Source organism: Cavia porcellus, unplaced genomic scaffold, assembly GCF_034190915.1.
Source record: "Cavia porcellus strain 051 isolate PalLab524CR breed Dunkin Hartley unplaced genomic scaffold, mCavPor4.1 scaffold_28, whole genome shotgun sequence".
In the NCBI taxonomy this organism is placed as follows: Eukaryota; Metazoa; Chordata; class Mammalia; order Rodentia; family Caviidae; genus Cavia; species Cavia porcellus.
The window spans coordinates 45,274,259-45,288,270 of record NW_026947511.1 but is presented as its reverse complement, the minus strand read 5'-3'; the positions used below and the strand labels follow the sequence as shown (position 1 = coordinate 45,288,270).

Here is a 14,012-nt window from a genome sequence, read left to right as displayed (position 1 = left end):
TAGAACCTGCGTCTCCCATGTGCAGTCTCATATTCCTCCCTTAAAACCCAAGTTCGGAACTTAAACCTCCAGAGCCAGGAGGCCCTTTGTCTGCCGCTTCAAGTGGTCTGTTACCCTTGAACGCTTTCTCCAAAGAGCTGTAAAGAGGACGCACTCGGTAAGGAAGGAAATGAGAGGAAGTGGGTCGTTTACGTGGGTCCTCAAGCCTCTGCAGAGTCCTGTGTCCTGCAGGGACATCATACATTAGTGACGCTGCAGTCCCTTGAGGTGGCCCTTCACCGCACCAGCCTGGACAGGAGGAGCTTGAGTTTAGAAGTCAGTGCGGCCAGCAGAGAGTCTGAACTCTGACATCTGCCTTTTCCTTCCTGCCTTCCAGGCCTGACCTATGACGAAGTCGTCAGCTTTGTGCCACCCCCCCTTGACCAAGAAGAGATGGAGTCCTGAGCGCCTGCTTTGTGTCCCGTCCATCCCACTTCACTGTGAGGGGAAGGCCTTCTCGTGGGAACTCTCCAAATCTCATTCAAGTGCCTCTCGTTGCAAAGATCTCCTCCATGGTGGAAGGGGTGTGTGTGTGCACGCGCAGCATGCGTGTGTGTGTGTGTGTGTGTGCGTGTGTGTTAGTGTGTGCGTGTGTGTTAGTGTGTGCATGTGCATGTCTGTCTTTGTGGAAGGATAGAAGTGTAGTAAGAGCAGTTACGATTACAGCGACATTACGTGGAGTTACGGATGCTCACAGCAGCCTCTCCTGACTCAGGCACACAAGGCTGCCATCTTGTTAGGGGTGTGTTAGACGCAAAGTCACAATGCTAAATGCCCGATCCCAGTTACGCTTTTGCCACATCTGGGATTCTGTCCCCTGTGAAGGAAAGTTTTCGTTGCCTTTCTGGTCCTGGCCACATACCACAGTGCAGAAAGGGTGCCCACCTTCTGGCCGCATCAGGTCTGCAGAGGTCCCCTGCGTTCTGCCCCAAAGGACCAACCGCCCCTGTGCCCGAGCCCATGGGCAGTCTGCTCAGTATGGTTCTCAGAACTTGACAGATCATGTTTGAAACTGTAAATATGTCTGTGCCTTAAAAGGAGAGAAGTCAGTGTCGCTAGTTCAAACACTGCTGCTGCTGAGTTCTGAGCCAGGCAAGTAGCGGGCTGTTGGAGATGGCCACTGCGAGCCGGAAGTCAGTCACCGGGCAGAAGTCACCGCGCAGCCCTCGGAGGCGGCCATGTCCGCGCATGCGCGATGGGCATCCTTCACCCAGGATGCACAGCAGGCTGCTGCTGTCAGTGTGCTGGTCACTCCTGGCAGAGTGAGGGCATGTGCTGCACACCTTGCTGTTTGCGCATGCCCAGCTGCCCGTCCTGTTCTTCCCTAGACCAGGCGAGGCCGCCCAGGGGGACTTCTCAGGTAGATGCAGCCCCATGTCAACTCAGCTGGTACAGGGGACGAGGGATTGCATCTTCTCTTAGGCTCCCACACTGTCGTGTCCAGGTGCTGTTGGTGTGGAAAAGGAGGGCTGGTGGACGGGTTAGCATTCTCATTCTTGTCATCGGGTATTGCAGCAAATTGTTTTCGGGGAGTTGTCATAGAGATGATGGGGGCTTTGCCCAGAGAGATCCCAAACTCTGAGAAACACGCTGTTGTCTTCACCCCCAGTGCTATGAAATGCTGAAAGTCAAAGTGGAAAAATAAAAGCTCCTGAGCTCAGAAGCTCCTTTGGCTATCTTTCTCTAAATATGTTTTTTTTTAAAAAAGGCCACACAGTGTCTCCCCCCCCCCCCCGGTGTTTCTGACCCCTCTGTGGAAAGGGTCTTGGCAGCTTAACATTGATTTTTTTTTTTTTAATCTTGGTTTGGGGAGAAACAAATTTTCTCAGAATTTTATACGTCACAGGGATTCTTTGAGTGATTTTTTTTGATGGGAAGAAGGGGCAAAGTATTTTAATATTTTGTATGTCCACCTTTATCAAGATGAAATGTGCTCAGGGGTGAAGAATTGCTTGCATAACTTTCTGAACTTCAGGCTTTTCCACTACCTGAGGGCCCTATATTTAAGCCGTTTGTGTTAATAAAGTGCAAAGCCAATTCCAGTGTCGGCTGTGTGACAGATCTTGTGTTCAGGCCGAGGTGTCTCTGTGCTCTGTTAGTACAGTGACACATGCACTCCCGGGGAACAGGGTAGGGCCCTGAGCCCGCAGGAAGGAGGCGGTTGAGAGCCGGGCCCCTCACCTGGGACCTGTCCCTCCTGGGAGAGCAAACATGACGCCTCACCTCCTTTCACGCAGTGCAGACCCTCGCCATCCACAGCGAGGCAGATTTCATCAGCCATGTGTGTGTGATTGTTAGTGTGACTGCTGTCGGGATGCCACCCTGAATGTGCTTCTAGAAAGATCTTTGCACATGGCTGTGGACACCTTAGGAGATCGAGTGCTGGACCCTGAGCTGGAGCGAGGAAGAGCTCCTTGGATTCTGATTCTGAACAGGAGCTCCCTTCTGATTCTCTTGACAGGGCACCACAGAGGGGCGGTGGGAAACTGCTATTTTATTTGTATTCCTGAACTGGGCTGTAATCAGTTACGCCATATAGAATGTCAGACAATACCACTGGTTAAAATAAAGCCTATTTTTCAAATTCAGTGGGTTCCTCAATTTTATTGTTGTTTTCTTGATTGTTTTAATTTAATACACAATAATGGCATTGTATCAATGTTTCTGGTCTGTGACCTGGCAGATCCTACTACTCCTAAAATTTAGAAAACATGTACAGAGCTGCTTAGCTGTGTGTCTTTGGTGAACAGAATCTGGGCCTTCGATGTGGACGGGGAAAGTGAAGAGTAAATAAACCAGGTGTGAAGTGGCAGGTTCCTATGCTTGGTGTGCGAGGGGCCCGGGGTGGGGTGAGATATGGCCCACCACCTGTTTTTGTGTAGCCTGCTGAAAAATGGTCTTTACATTTTTAAGTGGTTGAAAAGATCAAAAATATTTTTTGTAGCATGTGAAAAATAATGTAACATGCAAATCTCAGTGTCCATCAATAAATAAAGTTTTATCAGAATTTAACCACGCTCGCTTGTTCACATCTCGTCTGTGGGGCTGCCTTTGTGTCGCAGTGGTGGAGCGGAACGGGTGATACACAGACCTGTAAGACACAAGCTACACCGCGGCCTGGCCCCGGCCTCCTCACCTCTGTGGAACCAAGTCTGAGTTCCTTTCAGCTTGGACAGCCCAAGATTCTGTGTGTGTTGATTTTTAAATTGCCACTGAGAAAATTGGATGTGTGCCTCCTGTTTGTAGGGCTTTAAGCAAATGTGTTTTCTGACTCTGTCTTGTCTTCCTGGCCTTTGAAAATGTTCTTCAAAACTACTGGGTTGTACTCCAGGATTCAAGGGCCTCAGGGCCTCCCAGCTGAGCTCACAGCCTGGGCTGATGTGCTGTACAGATCCTCTCTGGCCCAGGAGTGACTCCTGCTGGTGCTGGGGGATGCTGGGAACTTGCAGCTGGGTATTTTGTCCGGGGCTATCTAGCCCCCCACTGGCACCTGATCAAAGGCAAACTGGCCACAGGCCTTCTTCCTATTCCCGGCCACTTTTTCTTTTCCCTGGTACTGGAGGCTGAACCCAGAGAGTGCTGAATTAACTATACCTTCTAGCAACATTCATTTTTACTTTGACAAGAGCCTCACCAAATTGCCCAGGCTGGCCTTGAATTTAATGACCCTCCTGCCTCAGTTTACCAAGTTGCTGGGATTATTGGAGTGCACCACCTCTCCTGTCCCGGTGACTTCTTAGGAGGGTGAGAAGAAAGGCCCGAAGCGTTCGGGAGGAACAGTAGTGTGTGGAGATCAGATAGCTTTTCACCTTTATACACCAGACCTGAGTACCTCACCGCCTTTCCAGGCTTGGAAGTTGCAAGCCCAGAAGCCCAAGAAGAGCTGACACAGGAAAAGCTAAAGTGAACTAGCTTAAAAAGAGGCCAAAATTTCATGTTACACAGGGCATAAAAGAAGTCAGACTGGAACTTTTTTTGCCACGGAGACAGGACCTCCTAAGTGGCCAGGTTGTCCAGACTGGGCTCAATCTTGTGATCCTCCTGTCTCAGCCTCCTGGAGTGCTGGGGTTACAGGTGTGCACCACCATGTCTGGCTCAAATATGTATTCTTAGGAAAATGATTCATATGTTTTTTCAAGCAAAATTAATTAACTTTTCTCCTTTTATTTTTGCAACATAACCAGTGGGGGGTTTTAGCAAACCATCAAAGTCTCATCCTTTCTCCGTGGAGCCTCTTGTTTCGGCCTTTACGTCAGTGCTGCTCCTCAGCCTGGTGTCATGCTGTTAATCCCAGCACTGCGGGAAGCTGAGGCAGGAGGCTATGCAGGGCTGCCCAGGGGGACGGTTGCGCGGGAGGGGTCCCTGAGCGCGGGCCTGGTGTGTCGCGGCCACTGAGGCCCTCTCTCCTGCTCTCACTCAGGGTGCCCTCAGCTCATGGCTGTCCCGTTGGGCGAGTTTGCTCGGAGACCCGTTGGGAGGACAGGATGGTCCAGGGGCAGTTTGTGGAAACCACCACAGCTGCCCAGGCTGAAGGACGCTGCGCTGCAGCTGGCATCACCCAGGCTGTGAGCGCACCCCGTGCATCCTCTGCCTCCTCCCCACATCCTGCTCTGAATGAGCAGGGCTGACCCTAGTTCTGCCCTTCTCTCAGGCTGCCTTTGTGTGGCCTAGAACCCCCTCCCTTCTCCCTCGCCTGCCTCTGGGCTACCTTGTTTGTTCTTCCACTGGGCCTTGACGTCATCACCTCCCAACTGTCCCCTTGCAGATGGTCGGATCACTCCCAGGGAGGAGGGCGGGGGGAGGGCGCGGGCTCCAGCGCCAGCTGCCCCAGGCCCTGTATCTGGTCAGCCCAATCTGAGCAACTTGCTTGGTCCCAAGCCTGGGTTGTGAGGATCGGGTGAGTGCAGGTGTGGGGGCCTTTGGCATACAGCAAGCACTCAATAAGTACTTGTACAAGGCTGTATACGTGTCCTTGTCACCACTGCCTGTGTCTATCACCTGGTATTGTGCCGGCATACAGTAGACAGTCTGCCCACTGTCAGGAGGTGGCTGTCAGCTGTTTTGTTTTTTGAGCCAGGGCCCCTCTATGCAGCTCAGGATAGCCTTGAACTCACTGTGTAGCCCAGGCTGGTCTCAAACAAACGGCCACCCTCCTGCCTCAGCCTCCCGAACGCTGGGATTGCAGATGTGAACCGCAGTACCTGCCTGGCTCTCTCAACTTTTAACATCCCGGATCACCTCGTTTTCTGCTGCCTGTTCTCACAGTCTACAGTCTTTAGAAACAAAAACCACTGAAAGAAACGAAGTACGGTCTATACAGATTTTTGCCGTAAGGACCCAGGTTGTCTGGAAGTTCTTTGTCTGAGAGGAGGCGCAGTTCGAGAGAGTCTGTTTTCTCTCTGCTCTGCTGCGGTACTGTAGTACTCAGGTCCGGTGCACAGCGATTCAGTGAGTTAAGACAGAGTCAAAAGATGACTGAAGGACCTGTGGCCGGTGCTCCCATCATTCTGCTTCCCATCCAGCAGGGGCTTTCCGATGGAACTATCAAAGGAAAGGGCAGGAAAGACATGCAAGTCGTCCTGGGATCCTGCACCTCGTCCACCACTCTGTAAATGTCTCTCAGGTTCCTTCCCTGTGTCAGGCCCTGGAGGTACGGGCAGAATGGAAGTGACCCGGTCACCCAGTGGGTCACCCAATGGAGGTGGACGTTGGGAGGCCAGGTCACCTGGCTGGCAGGCGGTGGGCGGGGGTGCGGCAGCTGGGCCCTGAGTCCTCCTAGGTGCTGCTTGGACCCGCCTGGCCGGCTCCACCACTTGCTTTTGGTGTGAACCACGAGGTCATCGCCTGCCACTCTGAAGACGTGGTCCCTCCTGGCCATTGCTCAGATGTGACAAAACTGCTGGGCCCGCACGGAGCCCAGTGATAGGACAGTGACTCTGGAATGATGGCAGGTGGGGACGGTCCCCATGCAGAGGCAGACGGCCCAGCTGCTGCTTGGTCCCTGAGCCCCACTCAGCACCGGCTGGGAAACCTCCCGCCATCTGGTCATCTTCCCACATCTGGGCCCGTGTGGTGGCATTTCCGTGGCCTGGACAGAGCTTGCAGGTGGCCAAGCACTTAGCAAATGCCCTAAGTATTCTCTGTGGCACCAGTAAAACAGGGTTATTGTTGAAGAGAAGGAACCTCAGTGTCCCTGGGTGTGAGTCCTGGAAACTGTCCCACTGCTGGAAAGACACGCGGCTTTCCGGATCTCCCCCCGCCCCAGTCCTTTGCTCTTAGCCACAATTATTTCCAGACAGATGTAGAGTGGGGCTTTCAAAGCATGTTGCAAAATCCTGAAAACCATAAAGGAAGAGGCTAATGAATCTGACGACACTAAGACCGTAAAACTGTCATACCGCGCACGCAGTCGGCTGGGATTTAGGAAGGACAGAAACTGAGCGTCGTTTATGGCCTTGTGGTTCTGGGTAATTGTCCTGGAAAAACTTGCTCACAGGCTCACAGGGAGCCAGCAGTTTGCCTTCGGCATCATTTGTAATGGTAGAAACAGCTGGAGGGAACCACAAAGCCCACCGGTGGGAGAACAGAACGTACACCGCAGTTGGTTCATTCAGGGAAGTATTACAGAGCAGAGAAAAGTCAGCTCAGGTGTTTTTTCTTCTTCTTCTTTTTTTTTTTTTTTTTTTTTTGCCCCCCTGTTCTCCGCTCACCCCTGCTTTGTGTGAGATACTGGCAAATTGCAGTGTCTGGAAACACTTTTGGTCTGTCACACTTGGCAGAGGCAGTGAGCCACTGGCACCTAACAGGTACTGCGGATGTCGCTGTGTATTCTGCACTGCACAGGCAGCCTGTTAACAGAGTGAAGCAGGGAGTCAGTGGTACCAGATAACAGCATCAGCAGCTATCACCAGCCATCAAGTGAGAATGGCACTGAATGACACACATGCACACACATGTACACACACATAGACAGCACAGCTGTATACCCCTCAATTGCTGTGTAAACCTGGCCTCGGTCATCACTTCTGTGAAATGGGTATATATCCACGATAGTACCGTCACTGGATAGTGCAAAGAGTAAGTGCATGAACCAAAGCCCGGTGCCTTGGAGCAGTGTGCAGCTCACAGAATGAACTGCAGAAGCTGCCGGGTGTGATGGTGCACATGTGCCATCCCAGCACCCAGAGGCTGAGGCAGGAGGATCCCAAGTTCGAGCCCAGCCTGAGCAGCTTAGAATTTAGCAATCCTGTCTCAAAAAAAAAAAAAAAAATTAAAAGGCTGGGAATGTAGCTGGGTGCAGAGGCCCTCGGTGCAGAGGCCCTGGGTTCTAGCCCAGCACTGTTTGCGTTTCGGCCTCCACTGTTACAATGAGCATAAGCATGGGTAATGGAAACTCTGTGATTCAGGTAGTGTAAGTAAATGTGAATGCGTGAACCCTCAGCAGCCGGCCTGGAAGGGGACATCGTCCCCGCTGCCACACATCACCCAGTGTGCCTCTGTCCTGTGGGGTCAGCCATGATACCTCAGTGCCTCTGTGTCACTGGAGCCTAGAATGAGAGGCCGCCCCATCCGAGGAGGGCCATGGGGCTGTCCTGGCAGCCCAGCTCCATGCCACCTGGCCTGACAGGCTGCTGTCCTCTCCAGGACTGAGGCTCCTTGGAGACAGGCGCTGACATTTGTCCACGGAGCCTCGGTCCCTGGGTGCTCGGCACAACCCGGCCGACTGGGTGAAGGCTTTGCTAAGCAGGTAGAGGAGACAGAGGAAAACAAGGCATCACTGCCCCCGGGCAGATCTGGGGAGGTTTTGTGGGACAGACCAGTCCCGAAGCTTAGGGAGGGAGGAGCCACTGAGCCAGTCCAGAGGGTGAGGGGCCCCTGTCCCTGTCCCTGTCCTCAAACCTGTCCCCAGCAGGCCAGGAAGCTGACGCTTTGTCCCAGAGGCTTGGGGCAGGCGGGAGCGGAGAGCAGGAGAGGCTGCCTTGTCCTAGAGATGAATCAAGGCCGCTCTGCCTCCAACCTGCCCGTCACCCTGCTCTGTGCTTCCCTGAGCTGCGCCCTCCTGCCCGGGACCCAGTCTGGTCCAAATGAATGGGTGAACAGGCGGACAGGGCGGGCAGCCTCGGGCATGGGATGGGAAGGCGGCCGGGCAGGGTGACCGGGGCCAGCAGAGGTGTAGTGGGCACCAGGGACCAGCTGGCGGTGTGTGCCCTCTGCAGTCCTCTCTCTATCCTGTTGCTGCATCCACCCACCAGACCAACAGTGGCATTTGGGAGCCACGGGCTTGTGACTCCGCCATGTGGCTGTCTGTGTCTGTGGCAGCCGGAAGGTGGCCGTGGTATGAGGTCCTTGCCAGGACTGTGGCACAGCCTGGCCACTTCCTCCCAGAAGGAAGGCCAGGTTCAGTGGGCTGTGAGACCTGGGGCAGGTCTCTCCCCCTTCTCTGGGCCTCCTTTTGTTATCCGTGGTGTGGGTGTGTCTGTGCACGCTGCTGGATGATTGTTTTGGCAAAGTAATTAGGCTCCCAAAGGGCTGTTAAATATGCATAGTAGAAAACTGATGTGTCCAGACAGGCTGATGACTTAACCTAAGGTCACACAGCAAATTAGGGGTGGCGCTGGACCCGGAGCCATGTCCTACCCCAGCAGCCGGCTCGGCTGGCCCTGGCGGATTTCTTTGGCCCTGACGTGGACTGGGCTCCTGGGCACGCACTGTGTCCTGATCAAGATGTTGACACAGAAGGGGGTGGGGCCGCCAGACTGGCAACCTCTGCCCCCGAAGCCGGGCTGTTAGGGTGACCCTGTCATCACAGTGTGACAGGTCGGTCACTGGAGCAGGAATGTCCCAGCCAGGAAGGGGAATGGGGTCACCTCCACCTGTCAGTCACTCACCGTGTGCCAGGCACTGGTGTGGGTTCTCGGAATTTGGTGACGAAGGCCTTGAAGGAAACGGAAGCCAGGTGTGGGCACAGGATGCGGCTGGGGAAGAGGTGGCAGCCCCGGGCTGTCCTGCAAGCAAGAGGGCCATGCTACCCAATGCCTGCAAGCTGGCATGTGTCACCTCACTGCCATCCCTGGCCAAGTGGGCGGGGCCCTCCCATCACCCCAAAGAGGAAGCCAGAGACTCTCGCCCACCTGCCTGAAGTCACACAGCTGTGCCTGGAGACCCGAGCCTCAGTCTCAGCTTTGTGCTGGTCACCTGGTGCTGGTGACCCCTCCCTGGCCTGCAGGAGAACACACAATCAAAGAGAGAGGACCTTGGGAACCTGGGGGGATGGGAAGGAGATGGGGGGCCACAGAGAGGGCGTGCACGGGGAGGAGAAGCTCCTTTACCACCCCAAAGAGCCCAGCCTCATGCTGGGGGCCAAGGAGCCACGCAGACATCGCACCTGGAGACCTGGCCACGAGAAGCAAGGAAATCATAGAAAAAACCCAACCTCCCAGATCGGGGAGCAGCAAACGGACAGTGAGGACCCCTCCTCGCCACCCACAGCAGACCTGATCTCCAGCCCATCCTGGGCCAGAGCACGTGGATTTCTCATCCTTCTTCAAACCACACAGCCCTTGCTCCACTCCCCTCGGGCCCAGAAGAGACAGGCCGCGCTGGTTCATTCACCCCCTGAGGCCAGGCAGGGCGCTAGAGGCCCGGCAGGGACACTGTGCCGTCCTCACCTTCCAAGTCAGTGTCTAATGGCTGAGATGGATATTGACCAGGACAGGGCAGATTAGAGTTATGATTAGGAGCAGGGTATGGTGGTGTACACCCACAATCCCAGCACCCTGGGAGGCTGAGGCAGGAGGATGGCAAAGTCGGAACCCAGCCTGGGCAAGGTAGAGACTTTTAGCAAGATCCATCTCAAAAAAAAAAAAAAAAAAAAGGTGGGGATGTAACTCAGTGTGAAGGTCCTGGGTTCAATTCCCAGGACTGAAGAAAAAAGAGATTATGATGGTCGGGTGTAGTGGTACATGCCTATAATCCCAGCATTTGGGAGGCTGAGGCAGGAGGATCATTGCGAATTTGAGGCCAGCCTGGGCTACAAAGTGAGTGAGCTCAAGGCCAGCCTGAACTGCATAGAGAGACTCTGTCTCAAAAAGACCAAAAAAACCAAACCATTATGGTGAACGTCACTGGCCATGGCCGAGTACCCACGTGCCCTTCCCAGGTGAGAGCCAGGGAAGCCGGGCTGAGCTCGCCTCGCCTGCAGAGCTGTCCCTGCCCGCGTCTCCCGCCAGGGGGCGCCCACGATGAAGGCGCAGAGCAAGGCGCCTGCCCAGTTCCGAATGCTTTGGGCAGAGGCTGGGTCCTGTGAGGGGTGCACCGCTGCGACCCCAGTCCTGCTGACCAGCCCGAGCCCCGGGACGGGACGGAGGAGGCAGTGGGGAGCACAAGGAGAGGCGAGGGCCACGCAGGAGGGGCGGCACCTTCTCCAGGTGCTCAGACGCGTTGTGTGAGGTCACGTGGGGACAGAATGAGGAAACCCCCCCACCGGGTTGGTGGCTTTTTCCACTCCTGTAGGCGCCAGTTCTGATGCTGACTCAGCGTTTAACACCACCTGCGAGACCATCTGGCTGTACCGTATCAAATGGTTAAATATCACCAAGTTCATAAACCCCAAACTATGCAGTTCTTAGCTGCTTTTCACCTGCATCCGAATTAGGGATTTTTATTCACTGATTGACCAGTTGATTTACTTTTTTTCCTTTTTTTGAGACCAGGTCTTACTATGCAGTTCGGATGGACCTTGAACTCAACTAGGCTGGCCTCACACTCGTGGCAATCTTCCTGCCTCAGCCTCCTGAGGTCTGGGGTTACAGGCGTGTGCCATCGTGCCTGGTGAGGCAGGGAATTTCATTTGTTCCTTTTTTGTGTTCCTCTCTGCCCTTGACCCACAGTGGACCTGAGGGAAGCAGATGCTGAGTGGATGGGTAAAGAAATCCTTGGATCAGGTGAGTGCTTGGCACAAAACTCCACGAAGGAGCTGGATGGGAGGCAGAGCCAGACAGAGGCTCCGTGCAGAGACAAAGGGCCAGGGTGCCGGGCCAGGCAGGATCAGCTCCCCGCCATGAGTTCCAGCATCTGTCGCACACCTACTGTGTGCCCAGAACTGAGTCAGGCCCTCCTCAGGTCAACTCTTTTGGCCTTGCAGTGGCTTGTGACTTGGGCACTATGATCCCCTGCCATGTTACAGGGAAAGAAACTGAGGTGGGGGGCTTGTTAACCTGTGCTGGGACAGGAGCTGGGCCAGCGCCCCAGGCTCCCTGCCGGTCCTGTGCCGAAGAGCCTGGTGTGTGAGGCCAGGAGTGGCGAGGGTGTGGGCACCGGCCCTGTGTTTGAGACGGAGGTGGCCTTGGGAGCTGCTCCATCGCATCCCCGAGGCAGTGGAGTCCGCTGTGTGGGGTCTTTTCTCCATCTGGGAGGTCCCAGCCAGTTCTCTACTCTGCAGCAGCTCACAGCCAGGCCAGGAAGGTGACGGTCACTCCCCAGCATGGCCAGGCACCAGCAAGTCCCACACAGACCCAGGAGCTGGAGAAGGTCAGGTTGTGTGGTCCTGTGATGCCTCAGGCCGCTTCCGCAAGCTCTGCAGGCCATGGTCGCTCTGTGTGACAGACATGAAAGCTGCCAGGACCCCTCAGCCAGCCTGGGTGGCTTGGCAGAGCACAGTCCCCTGTGCTTCTGTGACACAGACAGTGCCTTACACGTCACTATCACACGAGGTCACTTGTCACCAGGGGAGGTCAAGACAAAAACCAAAAACCGCTCCCTCTGAACACACAAGAAGCGTGAACATGTCCAAAAGACAGAAATGCCCAGAAGTCCCCAGGAGAAGGCTAATCTGACTGTTTCTTTGCCTCCTTGAGGGCAAGATTTTATTTTATTTTGGTCTTTTTGAGACAGAATTTCACTATGCAGTTCAGGCTGGCCTTGCACTCAAGGTGATCCTCCTGCCTCAGCCTCTCCAGTGTTGGGGTACAGATATGCACCACTGTGCCTGGCCACGATTTTTAAAATGTGCCCCTGAGCTATGTTCCCAGCCTCAGGGTGTTCATCTTTTAGCCTTTTCAACTTTAGTGGGCTTCTCTGGAGTAAGCCTGTCATACACCGGAGGCGCATGCATATCTGTCCTGCTTACTGTCACTGTTTCATGAGGACACGGAAGCTCGGGAGGGTTAGGACTTTGCCCGAGGTTACAGGAAAGGTGGTGACTGAGCTGGCTCAGTTCAGGCTGTGGCCCCACACCCTTCTTCCTCTTGAATGGGCCAGAGGAGGTGTTGAGGCAGCGGCTGGCAGGAGAGGACCTCAGGGGTCTTGGGGCTCAGGGGGAAGAGTTCAGCCTGGGACAGGGCTCCAGGGTGCCTCTGGTGACCTCCTCCTGCTCTTCTCCTCTCCCACCAGGACAGTGACGTCTCTGGCTGGACCCCACACTGCTTCCCTCCCCTGCGGGCCGCTGAGTAAACACAGGCCCAGCAGGGCCCGAGGTGGGGTTAGTGTCGGGGTTAGTGTCAGCTTGAGTCACTTCCTGACCCTGCTGCAGAGGTGTCCAGCTGGTCTGGAAGGATGACCACCCCCCTATGTCTAGAGGGGGCCTCTCTGCTATTCCTCACACCTCTGGGTTCACCTCTGTCACCCCATAGAGACTCCAGCCCTGGCCCGTGGCAAGCACAAGGCCCAGCCTTATCCCCCCTGGAATATCTGCCCGGGAAAAACCTCCAGTCGGCTGGACAGCTCTGTCCCCTGCGCCCAGCTTTGGGACCACTAGATCTGTCCCGGCTTCCCTTCTCTCCCTGCAGGGTCTCCAGGCCAAGGTAGAGAAGAGGCAGGGGTGAGTTGGCTACCCTGGGGTCCGGCCAGTGGCCCTGTCCTGATGGGGCTGAGGTGGTGTCCATGGCACAGCAACAAGTGTCCTCTCGGGGCCCCTGCCCAGCCTGGCCTCATAGCGCCCAGCTCTGCCCCTTCACCTGCCGCGTGGCCAGGGCAACGGACTGAGCCCCTCGGCACCTCTGATCCTGACCCACAGACCTCTCATCACGACTGAGTTGTGCGCGTAAACACTTAGAATATTGAGGGCCGTGTGGCAATGACACAAGTGCTCCTGAGACGAGAGGGCCTCCAGCCCATGGCCTGGCTGCAACGCTCATAACCCAGACATCATGGGTTACCAGCAGCCGAGGGTGTGCCGGGGATGCAGGCAGATGCAGGTGACAGACCTCACGCAATGCATGGGCGGGACTTCTGTGGGTCTTGTGTCCCCTCCCTAAATGGGGTCTCTGGATACACCTGACAAAATGGGCTGTGCACAGGGTGTGGTGCAGGTCTCTCTGTGCAGCCTCTGGACATGCTGCAGGCCGCAGGCAAGCCGTCTCAGCTGGGCAAGGTGGGGCGCACCTGCAATCCCAGCTGTATGGGAGGCTGACGCAGGAGGATGGCAATTTGAAGCCCAACTTAGATAACTTGGCAACTCGGATGGGTCACAAAAACAAAAGAAATCAACAAAAACAGAACTAGGAATGTAGCTCTGTGCGAAGACGTGGGTTCAATCCCCAGTATGGCAAAATAAATAAATTAGCACAACTTTATGTTCTGCTGTGTCTGTTAAAAAGTACAACTAGGGGTGAGGGAGCCATGAGGCCCTGGGTTTCATCGCCAGTGCCTCAAAAACCAACAGGCATTTGTCTCCCTCTGGCAAATGAAGCAGGTCCCCTCACCCAGATTCTGATTCTCTGTCCCATCTCCAGGCCGGGGAGCCCGGGCACTGTGGCCATTCACGCCTCACCTGTCACCTGGGAGCCCTTGTGATTTAATTTAAAAACAGAATCTCCTTTGGGCTTCACAAGCCACTAGGCACGGTGGCAGACGGCCCTTGTAATTTTTGTCATATTGTTATAGGCATCTGAGTTAGAAATACTACAGGCAGTCAGACAGGGCTGGGCCTTCAAAGGAGCCAGCAGAAGTTCAGAGCCCTGCAGCCTTGGAAGAGA

The 14,012-nt window shown here is 54.9% G+C and overlaps 1 protein-coding gene across 2 annotated transcripts in view; it reads left to right on the top strand.

Moving 5' to 3' along the window:
- The window catches only part of Mapk14 (mitogen-activated protein kinase 14), a 61,120-nt gene extending 58,069 nt beyond the window's left edge, over positions 1 to 3,051 (top strand). For both annotated transcript variants that reach the window (XM_003473894.5, XM_003473895.5), the window contains exon 12: positions 377 to 3,051. In XM_003473894.5, the coding sequence (XP_003473942.1) occupies positions 377 to 444 (68 nt within the window). In that variant the 3' untranslated portion in view covers positions 445 to 3,051. The remainder of the gene's footprint in view (positions 1 to 376) is intronic.
- The last annotated feature ends 10,961 nt before the right edge of the window (positions 3,052 to 14,012 follow it).